At 49.7% G+C, this 13904-nt stretch overlaps 2 protein-coding genes across 9 annotated transcripts in view; one reads left to right on the top strand and one right to left on the bottom strand.

Moving 5' to 3' along the window:
* RALGPS1 (Ral GEF with PH domain and SH3 binding motif 1) overlaps window positions 1-13904 on the bottom strand; it is a 263112-nt gene that overhangs the window by 104468 nt on the left and 144740 nt on the right. The gene's annotated exons all lie outside the window — the stretch shown is intronic.
* ANGPTL2 (angiopoietin like 2) overlaps window positions 1-13904 on the top strand; it is a 33989-nt gene that overhangs the window by 16744 nt on the left and 3341 nt on the right. The window contains exons 3-4 of the mRNA XM_069474679.1: window positions 10786-10979; window positions 12835-13105. Coding sequence (XP_069330780.1) covers window positions 10786-10979; window positions 12835-13105 — 465 coding nt within the window. The remainder of the gene's footprint in view (window positions 1-10785; window positions 10980-12834; window positions 13106-13904) is intronic.

The following is a 13904-nucleotide window of genomic DNA, read 5'->3' as shown; positions in this document are numbered from 1 at the left end:
TCCCGGTTCCTGGTGTTGGACTAAACTGGGAGGAATAAGCAGATGGTCTCGCTCCCGAGCAGTCGGCCCAGCCAATCAGCAGATAGCTCTTATCAGGCCTATTCGGACAGCTTAGGGCAGGTTCTGGTCCTGTAAGACAAAACCGTCCTCTGTGCTCTAGCCCAACAGATCCTTTGTTCCTGGGAACAACTGCCTAGCCAGAAACACCTTTGCACCCAAGCCATGGCAGCTTTTAAATCTTTCATTTGACAACCCAGAGCCATCCGCTCTTTCCTCTTTGTCTGGGCTGCTCAGCCCACAGCATGCCCTGCCCCTGGGGATTGAGGGAGCTGTGGTCGCTTATCTGAAGCTGCACTCTCGGGCTTGTTCCCAGCCACAGCGGGACAGGCACAGGCTGGCACAGGAGGGCAGATGGCTCTTGGCTTCTCACTTGGGCTTTGTCATATCTCTCTCAGGTCTGGCCAGCCCTGGGGGCATTTTGGTTAGGATGATACTGTGACAGGGCCAGTGCTGAGGGGTCCTGCTGCTGCTGTTAAAGAGGAAGGCTGCAGGGGTCATTCTCTAAGAGGACAAGGACAGGATGGTGCCTGGGCTCTGGGAGGCTGTTTCCAGCCCACCCTGCACATGCCAGCCCTCCTGCACAGTGCTTGTCCCAGAGATCCGTCAGGGAGGAAAAGACAAGGCCACCACCAGCTCCCGTGGCCAGGCTTTGTCAGAAACAAATCTTTGAAGACCAAAAGCAGTAGGTACTTCTAATTGTTTTCTCTCCTGAGAATGAGAACGTAACCAGCTCAGTTTATTTCTCAATGGATGAAGAAGGGGCCATAAAATCATGAAATATTAGAACTGTTAGGGGCCTCTCGCATCCCCTCACACAGCCTTCCTGTCACAGAGCCTGTCGGGGGCAAAGCTAGAAAGGTACCAATAACTTCCAGGATATTGAGGTTCAGAGAGGTCAGGTAACTTAGCCAAGATTACACAGCTAGTAAGTCATTGAGGCAAGGCTCAAACCCAAGTCTATCTTAACTACTCTGAGATGCTGCACATCTCCATGGGGAGGCTGGAGGGGGGAAGATCGTCCCATGAATGCTTGGCTTGGCCCCAGCTGCCAGGGACTGGACCTTCTGTCACGACTTCCTGGTACCAGGTTCTAAGGAGCTCCTTTAAACAAGCTGTGGGAACGGAGGTGGTGGGTTTGTTATTAGAACACTCATGGTTCTAATAACACAAAACACTGTTGCTACAAACCCACCAATACCATGCTGCCCCTTCCCAGGCCTCGCAGGAACCAACTGAGCTCTCCAACAGAAAACACAATGTGCATCTGACTCCTAGCAAGAGGACTCAACTGAAGCTGCAGGCAAATCTAATTTTTAATTTTTATCAAATCTGGACATATCCTCTGTGGTTACTTCTGTTCAGCATTTCAATGTATAGCTAAGTCTTTCAATGTATAGCTAAGTCTGAAGTCCTGACTTCTTTAAATATTAGCTCTAAATATATAAATGTCAGTAGATACGATCTTCTGGCTACCTTAAGTAGCCCCCACGCTGCCACCTATCACTGTGTAGTAACAGTGCACAGATGGAAACCAAGGCTCTCCCACAACAGATGGACTACAGACAGGAAGGCATGGACAACTTGAACAAGACTGTTTTCCTGGATGGAGTCTTCTCCCTGTATTTTATTTCACCCTGTACATGAGATTGTGGTTTCTCGGCACAATAGAGAATGAAATCCATGATGCCATGGTGTCCATCCTTTCTGGAGGGCAAGCTGGCAGGGATGCAGGTGAAAGGTGCTGGTTTGCGTGTAGGTGGACCTGCGCCAGCACACTGGGCTTCCAGCCTTGAGCACTGCAGAGAGCTGGAGAGCACAAGGTGTGGTGATGATGGTGAGGGCGGGTGACTGTGGCAACCCCTGACTCAGCCTTCAAGGTCACAGAGGCTAATGGAAAAGCCTGCCCAGGTCACCTGCCTCCAGGGTGTGTGTTGCTTCCACTGGAGTGTATTATTTCTAGAGTTTTTAGTTAAACAAAGTAAGATTCCCAAATTCATTACCAACTATGTAATCCAGTGATATCTCAAAGAACATTCTTGGCTAGCTTCCTCCTAAACAAAAGCCACTCAAGGAAGATGGCCCACCTGGATGGTTCCCAGGGGGCTGTCTTACCTCTTACTTTGCTTTCTCTTCCTCCTCCTCTGGTACCCTGGGGAGCTGACACAAAGAGCCTTTTGAGGTGATGGAAAGCTCCAGTCCTCAGGCAGTTTTCCTAGGGACACATTCAGCTAAATGCTCAGGCTATTTACAGCCAGAGGAGATAAACTATCAGCTTGTTACTGTCAAAAGTCTGGTGATCTGGCATCTTGCAGCCTGGAAATCCCAACAGTTTGGCACTTGGCAAACTGACGGAAATCTAGAAAATCCTGGCGATCAGGCATCTGTGGCCAGCTCACTAATCATACAGATGGATTGTTGCGGTGAATTTATATTGTACCCTGAGATGCTGCCAAAACGCCCCCCCGCAAAAGATAAAGCAGTATTAAGTTAGCCTAATACTACAAAGTGTCTAAAACAAAGTTGGTTGGATTTGTTGAGCCCAATGGTTAGTTCATGCCATGGTTTGAATGTCCTTTTCAAAACTTATTTGAAAATTAATTGCTAACATAATGGTATTGGGAGGTGGGGCCTTGAAGAGGTGATTAGGTCACAAGGGCTCTGCCCTCATGCATGTAATAATGCCATTATTGCAGGTGTAAGCTGGTTATCACAGGAGCGGGCTCCTGATGAGAGGACAAAGTTCGATCCTTGTTTTTCTGTCTCTCGTGTGCTCACCTGCCCTTCTACCATGGGATAATGCAGAACGAAGGCCCTCAGATGTCAGTGCCATGCTCTTGGACTTCTCAGCCTCCAGAGCCATGAACCAAATAAACTTTTTTTCTTTATAAATTACCCAGCCTGTGGTATTCTGTTATAGCAGCAGGAAACAGACTAAGACAGTTTGCTATTGTAAAAGTAATGAAATGTGCTTCTAGTGGTTTCTATCTGCACCAAACAAAGGACACAGGCAGTGGAGACCTATCTATGGGAATACTGGAGACAGTCCCCACCTACAACATCAGCTCTCCCTGGGATGAATCTGGACGAAGATTATGTTGAAAATAAGCCTGACGGTCCTCGTCCTATATCTCAAGATGAGCCAACAGAGCTACAGGCCCCGGAGTAGAGTAGTTTTATGTGATCCTTTTTTTAAAAAAATGAGTGAATAAAGTGGTTCCATGGTATAATGGTTAGCACTCCGGACTCTAAAAATGAATAAGTAATTTTTCCTTAATAGATTTTTTGAATATAATTAAGTTAAAATGACTGTACATACACAGAAAAATTTTACTAAGATACGATAATTTAAATGACAAATAAAATAGCTTTTAAATTACTAAATGTTGAAATTAAGTCTCTCAGATGGTATGTCTAGCATAAAGTCCAAAAGAACAAAAGCCACACATCTGGCACCATCCCAGACATAATGTGCAGACTCCACTGCAGCCCGTCCAGACTTTCCCACAAAACAGGTTTCCTTTGCCAGGGTTTGGTCCGAATGTGGATTATTGTTTTTTGTGGGGTCCCTGTTTCCAGATGGATTCATTATTATTGGTTCTCAAGCTGGAAGGCACAGAATGAAGGGAACGAAGGGAAGGCAGCTCATGGTGGTGAGAAAGTGGAGGAGGGAGGACGGTGGAAGGCACGTGGGGCACGGCGGGACTCCGGAGCGAGCCTGCGACTGGGAAGACTGATACCCACTGCCCCAAGAAGGCTCCTGCCCCGAAGGAGCCCACGGTCCAATGGGAGACAGACCCCCAACAATCCTAAAGTGGTGTGAAAACCACAGCACAGAAGGTGGACCTGGGTTCTAATCCCAGATTCTCTACTTTCCAACGGGGTGATTCTCTGAGCCTTGGCTTTCTCATCATTGCAGCAGCTCGTGAGGATGAAATGAAATGGTGTGTAAAGAACATGGTAGGTGGCAGGCTCTAGATATATAGTCATCATCATTCTTATTATATTCCAGTAGAGAGAGAGAGAGGAGGCATTTGGGGAACCCCAAGCAGGATTAAGTAGCTCTTCTGGGGTAGGGAAGGCTTCCTGGAAGAGGCAGTGAGGAGGGCTGGGGGCTTTGCAGATGTGCTCTAGGAGCCACTGCTGGCAGTCATCAAGAAATCATAAAGACCAGGCTTGGTGCCAGACAAATGTTCTGCTTTCAGAAAGAGAAAAAGGATGTAATACCAGAAATTACATGCCAGTTGGCTTGTGATCAAGCCCCAGTAAAATTATAGAAAAAAGTATAAAACGGGGTTTATGAGCATTTAAAAGATTAAAAGGTAATCAATGAAAGCCAACATAGGTTCCTTAAGAAGCCCCTGACAAAGCTGACCCCCTTCCTTGGAAAGGGTAACAGGTTGGCCAACCACAGCACGACCATCTGTCCAGTATCTGTGGATTGCAATCAGGGGTCTGACAAGTTCTTCCATGATGTGTCTGCAGAATAGCACCCCCAGTCTCTGAGCTGAGAGCCCTGGTCACTCTCAATGGTGCACCTGGGGAGCCTCAGTACACTGCCCACCTCTATGTCCAGAGACCTCCCTCACCCAGGCAGCCTTGGGCACCACTGACCACTGCCCCCAGGGAGCCCAGGGCTTTACTCCTACCAGTGCCAGGGAGCCACAGCGAGCTGCTCACCTCTGTGTACAGTGACAGCACCATAGTTCCTTCTAATCTAACCTCATTTTAAAATTGCTTTAAAGCCCCTGTTCTCCTCCTGCCCAACTGCACTGAAGGAAACCTAACAGTGGGCACAGAGCTTTTGAAAGTGTTCCTTGGACAGCAACAGTACAAACAGGAGAAGCAGGACCCCTTTAATCCCTTCCTGGGCTCTAAGAGCTCTTACTGGGAGGCCTCAGACTGTATCAAGTGCATTTAAATACACCCACCTCACACATCTAATATAATTTTTACTGTAACAATTTTGAAAGGATTTAATAATTTTGCCCTTAAAATTATTTGGCTAAGAGTAACTCAATTAATTTATGGTTGGCTCTGACTTCTCAGCAAACATCAGGCATGTTCAGGAATTCTTGGGCAGTGAGAAAAATCTAACCTACAAATTGTTTTCAAAAGTAGTAACATTTTCATGAAGACAAAATTAACAATAAACATGACAAGATGTTACACTTTGTAGAAATTTAGTTACATACTAATAAATTTTGATTTTGTAGTTTTCTCTTCATATTTTGGAGCCAGTAAGTTTTTTTAGGCCTTATATATTTCATAAACTCCTGAAAAGCTTATTGGTCCCAGGCACTGTGCCCATCGTCTGAGGACTGAAATGGCCTGAAAGTAGGCACGAGCATTTGGACCTTTTCCCTGGAACTATCAGAAATGACACGCACGATGTCAACTCTGAGGCTCTGCAGGAACTGAGATACCTTTGGGAGCATACAAGCTATTCCTGTGTTTAGGTTATTGTTTTGCAGTCTTGTTCACTGAAAAGTAGTGATTTACATAGAATATATATGTCCATCACCAAAATATTACTCTGCCAGGCCTTCTGGATAAATGAGACTTGGGCATCGCATGTAGCTGCTGCTCACCACTGCCCCTCACATCCCATTCCACACCCCCAGCCCCTGCCTGTCCTCCTGCCCTCACCGGACTCCCAGGGAGTCCTGATGTTGGCCAGGGTGGGACTCACACCTAAGCAGTCCACGTGCCCTGGCACTCAGATGTACTCACTGGGGTAGGAAACTGCAGATCCAATTTCAACAATTAGTCATTTCTCCTGTTAGAAAAATGTTTCAGGGAGTGGCAAAAAGACTTTTTGGAGACAGACCATCAGTGAGAATAATTGAAAACAGCAAACAGTTCTGATGTAAAAGCAGAATGTGTCTTAGCGATATCCCAGAAGGCTCTCCCCAGTGCCCACATATGGACTAAAACATTCCCAGGAGCAGCTCCCCAGAATGTTTCCCACGGGCCATGGCCCACTTTACATGGCCTAAGGTGGTCAGGTCCTGACACTTGGGGCTGGGCTTAGTGGGTGGAGAGGCCTATCAGACCACTGGCCAGCCACGTGGTCCAGTCAGGCTCATGGCCCGGAAGGACTCTGCTCTTCCCCCCGTGGCACAGCCAGGGAGGAGAGGCAGCCCTCCGGCACCCAGAAGCCCCACTTCTCAGCTCCCAGCCTCAAGGTGAGAGACTCAGGGAGCCACGTTTCCCCAGTGGGAGAGGTCACTGCACTGAAAGCTCCCGCAGTGTGTGAGCCCACTTCTCCACCAGGTCTGAGTGGGTAGAGTCAGGCTGACGCTGTTCTGCCCCAGAACCACAGGGAGAAAACTGGGAACAGGAAGTTATGCTTACACTTTGGCCTGGCCTAGCTGCCAGCTCCAACTCGGCTTTACCAGAAAGGCCCTGCACTGTGGGTAGCGAGCACCTACTCAGCCGTTAATGAAGCGGCTGCTGATTTCCCAGGAGGCTGTGTTCCCTGTCAAGAACCCCAGGGGGCAGGAGGGAAACAGGGAGGGGTTTAGGCACCCAAACCTGCTCTCCTCCAACACTTAGCAGGGCTCAGCCCTGGGGCTCGGGGCTCTGTTCCCGAATGCCAACGCCCCTTTCCCAGGCTGTGTGCCTTCCCCACCCTCACTGCTTCTCCAGGGAGCCACAGAGACTCAACTTGGCTGCGGTGCTGCACTTCTCTCCACGTGGAACATTCGCTACCGCTCTGCTGAGAGTGTAAATATGGTCTTTATAGAGATGAGGTCGAGGCGCTCACTCCACTCGGAGCCCAGGTGCCGCCGAGTTAGTGTTGGCCTGGTGCTCCCGGCAGAGCTGCCCTCTCAGAAGGGAAGCCAAGTTAAATACCGCCTGGACACTTCGCACTGTTCCAAAGGGAGCGCTTTGCCCACTGCACACTGAAAATTCAGTTTCATTGACAAAAAGATTTCCATTCTTTATTTCAACATATCTTTGTGGCCCTCTCCTCTGAAATTCTGACTTTTAAAATATGCCTTGTGGAAAATATCTATTAGTAAATAATCTTACATTTAGTCTTGGAAATTGAAAGGAAATATAGTAACACGTGTATGTGGTGGGGGTTGGGGATGAACAGCTTCAAAAATGTCAGCTTTCATGTTTCAAAGGAAAAAGGAGGATAATCTTCACAGAGCACCTGCCCTGGCTGGCCTCCACGCTGGGTGCTCTCGTGCTCACGAGACCCTCAGAACAGCCAGGGTCCTTCCCCCATTTTACAGAAGAAACTGAGGCTCAGTGAGGAAGCTGCCCAAAGTCACACTGAGCAGGCAAAGCCGCCAGGATGGGTGCCGAGGGCTCCTGACTCCAAGCGTGGAGTTCTGCCCCCGCCATACCTCAACCACGGCTGCTCAGTGCAGGTCAGACGCTTCTCCTGACCCTCCACAATGGCATTATTCAAACGTGACAATTACAGACTCATCACTGCATGATTTATATGTTGCTGTTGTAGATTTCCCATCAAAGTTGGATGTTTGGGTTTGGCCATTTTATTGGCTCCACCTGGCAATTTTGCTGCTGCCAATTTTTCAGTGTTAACTTTTTCTGGCGAATTTTCATCCATCCTTTACGTTTCTGACCTTTGCCACTGCTGCCTTTAATGTATGAAAAGGGAATGTGTTTGAATGCAGGAGATTTTGCAGAGCTCTCCTACGGGTTTCTGAGGGAAACTGGGTCTGGATGTGTGGTCCTGGGTGGGAGCTAATGGGTCCTGCATGCCATGTGAAGTACAGAGAGATACGGAGGTTTTTTTGTAACAGAAAATACCAGACACTTCTACCTATTTTATACCTACTCTAGAAAGCCCCAAAGAATCATCAGATTCATCTCTCAGAAAAAAAAGGAAAACTACTTCTATATCATAAAAGATACCAAAATAGTGGAAAATGGGCAATGGACACCAAAAGGTATGCATAGAAGAAAAAAAATCACCAATAAAGACTTTAAAAGGTTTAACAACTTTACAAAGAAGAACTATAAATTTTTATTTTTTTAACCTGGCTGATGGGCAAAGATTAAAATTAGTCCTAGGGACACAGATAAGTCAGCCTGGGCTCACTACCCTTGGGTTCACTCTGGCTCGGAGAGGGAAGAGTGCTTTAGAGTGTGGGCTCTGCACACCCAGAACCCCTGGGTGTATGTGCCTGCTCTGCCCCTTACAAGCCATGTGACCTAAGGGTGTCCCCTCAGGTCCCTGTGCTCTGGTTTCCTCACTGTAAAGTAGGGACACTACTGCTACCGAGCAGGCATGTCAGGAGAGTCAAGTGTAGAAACACGTGGGCAGGGCCAGGAACAGGGCCTGGCACCTAAGAAATACTCGGGATGCACTGGCTGTCATTTCACTACTACTCTGCCAGTCAGGACTCGCTCGGAGCTGGGAGTTCCTAACCTGGACTTTGGGAGTCCACTTACCTTCTGAGATTATATACAAAACTGTGGGAGTCTATGCATTTTTCTGAATAGAAGGTAGCTTTCCCCAAATTCTTAAAGGAACCGGTGGGCCCAAAACATTTTCAAACACTTGCCTTTTAAAGAGTTCTTTGTAGAAATGCCAAAGGTGAAATGAAACCATTGTGGGCACCCACAAAAGCAGCTCAGGCTGGAGCCCTGAGGCCACCCCTCTTCCTCCGTCTGACAACTCCCGGCAGCCTGCGCACTCTGCAGGAAGAGGTCGCTGCTTGCTCTCAGGGGGCATCATTCCGCAGGCTTCTGCTGGATACTCCGTCACCAGCATTTGCAGCAGACGGCCTCTCCTAAGCTGCTGCCTTGGTAAGGAGCTGGGAGGCCTCCCAAGCTCACTGGTGTTCTGCTCCAGCTGGTGGGGACAAACTCCCATTCTCTGCCTTGGTCTCTGGGGCTTGGGCTGAACACAATCACAACTTTTTTCTTCTTTGTGAATGCTCTTTCTGGAAGTCTGGCCTCCCCTTCCCCAGGACAGATACTGAGGGGGCCAAAGGCAGGAAGTTGCACCAGGCAAAGAAAGTGCTGCTTGTGCCACATCTGCTGCCCGGTGGTGGGGCGCCTAAGGTTCTGCCCCATCCCTTGTGGGAGAGAGGAGCTTCTCCTTGGGAGATGAAGGGAGAAGCCCCCCAGGTTAACTGTCAGCACCCAAACCGACCTTTCTTCCCAGTGCTGTGTCAGGCACTGGGGACTGAGGGATGAGCAAGACGGCTGCTGCCCCGCCAGGTTCCAGGAGGTGCTCAGACACGGTGGCAAGGCCTCAGACAACTCACCCGCGACATCCGACAAAGACCAAAAACCCACATCTTTCCTATTTGATCATCACCTGTGAACTAGTTGAGCCCAATCACCAGCCAGAATGGAAGGAATCTGAGAAGTTTGATCTGCACAGGAAGAGCTGACCACACCTGCCACTGTGGGCATCCCTCTGCCCCCAACCCCAGGAAGAGAAAGGACAGGACTCCCCAGAATTCACGTCGAGAGGAGGTGTGAGGGCAGCTCCTCCCTAGTGGGCATCAGCACAGACCCTACAGGGGTTGGGACCCAATACATGGTTGTTGAATAAATACACAAATTAATAGAACAAGATGGAATTTTCCTTAGCACTTTTAACCATTCTCAATCTGGGAATATTTTAAAGAGACTGAAGCAAAGTGTGGTGATTATTTTAAACTATGTATTTGAATGGCTGAGCCTTGAAAATCTTCTGAAGATTCTTCAGATCAAAAAGATAGGTCCCATCTTGTCCAGACCTTGGTGACTCAAGTTTGTACCTTCTTGCTGATGTGACCGACATCAGAATACAAGAAACCACTAGGGCAGGTGGGAGGCACCCAAGCACAGTGAAGTCACAGAATCACAGCACCCTGCTGGTCTGAGTTCCTGAAGAGAGCTATGGGTTGAGATGTGTCCTGGACATCATCTTTTAAGTTCATGGACCTGCCTACAGACCTCACAGAGTAAGTTCTGAGCATCTAGCCCTCAGTAAGCTTCCTTTGGAAAATAACAGACTGAGCAGAAAGGGAACCTGATCCCCCCAAAAAGATGCTTGGAGACCAACGTACGAATCCCAGAAATATCCTGAGGTCTTGGGCTACATGGCCAAATTCTGGGCACAGCCTGGGCCCGTGACTCTATGGAAGTTCATTTACTAAAAACTGCAGAAGTTGTCATGAAGCGCTGTCATTGGAAAGGCAGTCGTGGAATCGGAATTGAGGCGTGCCCATCAAACTTGGCCCCCAGCACTCAGGAACAGCAGTCTGGTAGAGCAGTTTCCCTGATGAAGCAGGGCCATCAGAGGCCACACTTGCACTGATTGGTGTTGTCACGTTTAGTGGGCACACATCTCTCTTTGCCAATAAAATTAACTTTTAAAAAGTCACTCCAGGAACTTCCATCCAAATGATCTCAGCAATCCTGACAACACTGAATGAGGGAAATATGATCTCCCATCTACAAATGAGGGAAACTGAGGGCTGGGAGAAATGAGCAGGCCTTCCCAAAATCACACTGAGGGAGTGAGGGGAGGAAGTGAGTTTGGAGTCCGGGCACCCTGACCCCCTAATCCTAGGCTCTGGTCTTTATATTATTTGTCAAACTTCCAAAACAAAAATTGGTCCTCTTAAACTGCAAGCCTGTGGCTCCCAGCCAAAGCCTTGCCAGAGGTTGTGCCTGCTGCAGGGGCAGGAGGGGTGCAGCCTAGTGACAGGCAGGTCTGTGACGTGTGCATGTCTGTGTCCCCAGGCCCGTGGAGAGACTGCCTGCAGGCCCTGGAGGATGGTCACGACACCAGCTCCATCTACCTAGTGAAACCAGAGAATACCAACCGCCTCATGCAGGTGTGGTGCGACCAGAGGCATGACCCTGGGGGCTGGACCGTTATCCAGAGACGGCTGGACGGCTCTGTCAACTTCTTCAGGAACTGGGAGACGTACAAGGTGAGACCTGGCAGAACTTGTCTGTGCCACCCGCAAGGTGACTGGCCCACCCCAAGAGAGGCCTAAGCAGCCAGGGAACAGCCACTCAGAGGGAGGTGCACGCTGACCAAGGCAGGGCCTGTGTGGCCCCAGACAGCAAACATACCTGGGGCAAGAGGGACACACACACAGCAAATTTGGCAAAACTGCCAGGGGGCAGTGAGGACTCATTCCTTCTCTGCCTGCTGCTGCTGCAACTGCTGCAGGAGAAGAGTTGGTAGTGCAGACCACCAAAGCCCCGCAGGACAGGGTGGGAGTTCAGAAATGCTGGCGTGGGGCCCTTGTTCCAGCCTAGGTGTGGGGAGCCTCTTACCCCAGGTTGGGGCTTCCATGGGGAAAGAATGCTCTTGAAGCCCAGAAGGGGCAAGTCCCGAGGCTCCCAGGCCCTGGGAGGATCCCCAAAGGGTCCATGTAGGAGGCTGTGCCAATACTAGGATCCTAATTCCAGGGCTCATCCTCTGGGCTCCCCAGTCCCCCAGGGAACTGAAATGTTCATCCTCATAGTGGAAAAGGCTGCTAGGGCTCATGGCTCCCTCTCCTCTAAACAAAGAGGTGGTACTAAGGACAGAGAGGGTGGCTATACTTACTGGCTCCAGCTCCATGTCAGTCACCATGCTATGTGCTTTCATGCATTACCTCGCTTAATCTCACGTCAACCCTCTGAGGGAGGCACTGTCATCACCCCAGCTCACAAGTGAAAAGGTGAAGCGACTTGCTCAGGGTTGCGAAGCTAGGAAATGGCAACACAGTGACTGCAGCCTAGGCCTTCTGACACCAAAGCCCACAAACTACCTTCAGCCTTGATGCCATGCACATGTGGCTGCCATACCCCCTTCTGGGTCTCCTCCTGTCCTCCACCCCACCTCTTGACAGGCCTGTCTGCTGCCTCCTCCTTCTCTTCTTACTCCTCCTCCTCCTCCTCCTCTTCCTCCTCCTCCTCCTCCTCCTAATTTACAGGGTCCTGAAGACTCAGGCCTTGACTCTTCCCTCCTCTCCCTGGCAGACGCAGTACAGCACAATGACTGAGACTGGGTTCTACGTTCAAATCCTGGCCCACCCTCAGGCGCTCTGTGACCCTGGGCTTCGGTGCACCCATTTTAGGGAGGATGGTGATGGTGCCTAGCTCTTAGACTTGGCATAAGGATTAATAACACAACCTATGTAAGGTTCTTATAACAGTGCCAGCACACCACAAGTGCTCACTAAATACTAGCTATTGTTAATGAATCACCCATTTTCAAGACTTCAGTGGCTATCACTCAAATGATGAGTCCCATACTACACGTAAAGAACAATAACAACAAAACCATTGGGTTTCAAACCTAGAAAGGAGCCCAGGCGGATGGGACACATCTGTCACAGCTCATACCTCTCTGGTGCATTAGAGCTTGCACGTGACCCTCACGCACAGCCCATCCTCAGAGGAGGAGGCTGAAGCTCGGGGAAGTTCAGGGATTTTTCCAAGCAGTGCCTATGGCATGCTACTGTGTGCCAGGTTCTCAGTTTACCACAGCACGCGGCTCCTGTAGCACGCGCCGCATGAGGGTGAGGAATGGGGCTTGCATGGTGCCTGGCATAGGGCAGGCTGTCTATGTGTCTTTGAATGGTATGTGATTGAGGCTCAGAAGGGGGAAGTGACTCATCAAGTTACACCATGGAGTCGGGAGTGGGGAGTGGGGGCTGAACCAGGCTGTCTCGTGCTCTCCTATTTCCTGGGCCCCTCTATCCAGGGCTGGGTGTCCGGCAGCCGGTGTTCAGGCCTGCTGGCTGTGGGCTCTGCAGGCTCCACACTAACGTTCTCCTGGGCTTTCTCCAGCAAGGGTTTGGGAACATTGACGGTGAGTACTGGCTGGGCCTGGAGAACATTTACTGGCTGACAAACCAAGGCAACTACAAACTGCTGGTGACCATGGAGGACTGGTCTGGCCGCAAGGTCTTTGCAGAATACGCCAGCTTCCGCCTGGAGCCTGAGAGCGAGTATTATAAGCTGCGGCTGGGGCGCTACCATGGCAATGCAGGCGACTCCTTCACCTGGCACAATGGCAAGCAGTTCACCACGCTGGACAGAGACCATGATGTCTACACAGGTAGGAAAAGTGGAGTGAAAGCCCAGTGAAGGGTAGGGAAACAAAGTCAACCAAAGCCTTGGCCCCTGATTCCAGGGTTGGGAAGGGGAAGATGTGGGGCAATGGGCAGCTGGGCCAAGCTGCCTGACCCTGTTCCTGCCCCTAAAGGTCCCTTTCTCTGCCCACAGAGCCCCTTCAAAAAGCTGGGTCAGAGTGGCATTCACAGAAAAAAGAAAAAAAAAAAAAAAAAAAGAGGTATAGCACAGCTGCCCTGGGCCAAGGCAGTCGGACACGTGCTGGGCTGTGGCCCTGCGACCTCTGGTCTGAGGCACCTGGTGTAGTGCTACACATCCCCACCAGTGCTGGGCCATACACCCTGGGCTCCAATGTCAGCCCCACCTCCTACCCAGTCACGTGTCCTTGGGCATGCTGCTTAATCTTCCCGGGTCTCAGTTTCTGCATCTGGAAGTAAGGACGATAATCACCTTGCACAGTAGGGAGAAGGTTAGAGAGAATGTACGTAAGGTGCTTTGTCTGGGACTTGGAGTACAGTACGGGCTCAGTAAAGTGGGCTGTCTTTATGGGTACTGTTACCAGCATTCATGTTCATGCAATGCTGTAAGGAAGCTATAAGAGAAAACCAGATAGGAGAGATGAAGTGATCTGTCTAAGATCACATGCTTCAAATCTAGGTCTTTACTAAGAAGTCTTTATTAAATAAAAAGCAAGGAAGAAAACAGAAAATTATAAGCAGCACAGATATTGTCCAGCCCTGAGTTCAGACATGAGACGCCCCCACGCTTAATGCCTCCCAAGGCCC

This window comes from Eulemur rufifrons, chromosome 7 (assembly GCF_041146395.1).
Source record: "Eulemur rufifrons isolate Redbay chromosome 7, OSU_ERuf_1, whole genome shotgun sequence".
NCBI lineage: Eukaryota > Metazoa > Chordata > Mammalia > Primates > Lemuridae > Eulemur > Eulemur rufifrons.
Note: the sequence above shows the minus strand (reverse complement) of the source record. Positions and strands in the feature narration are given on the sequence as shown.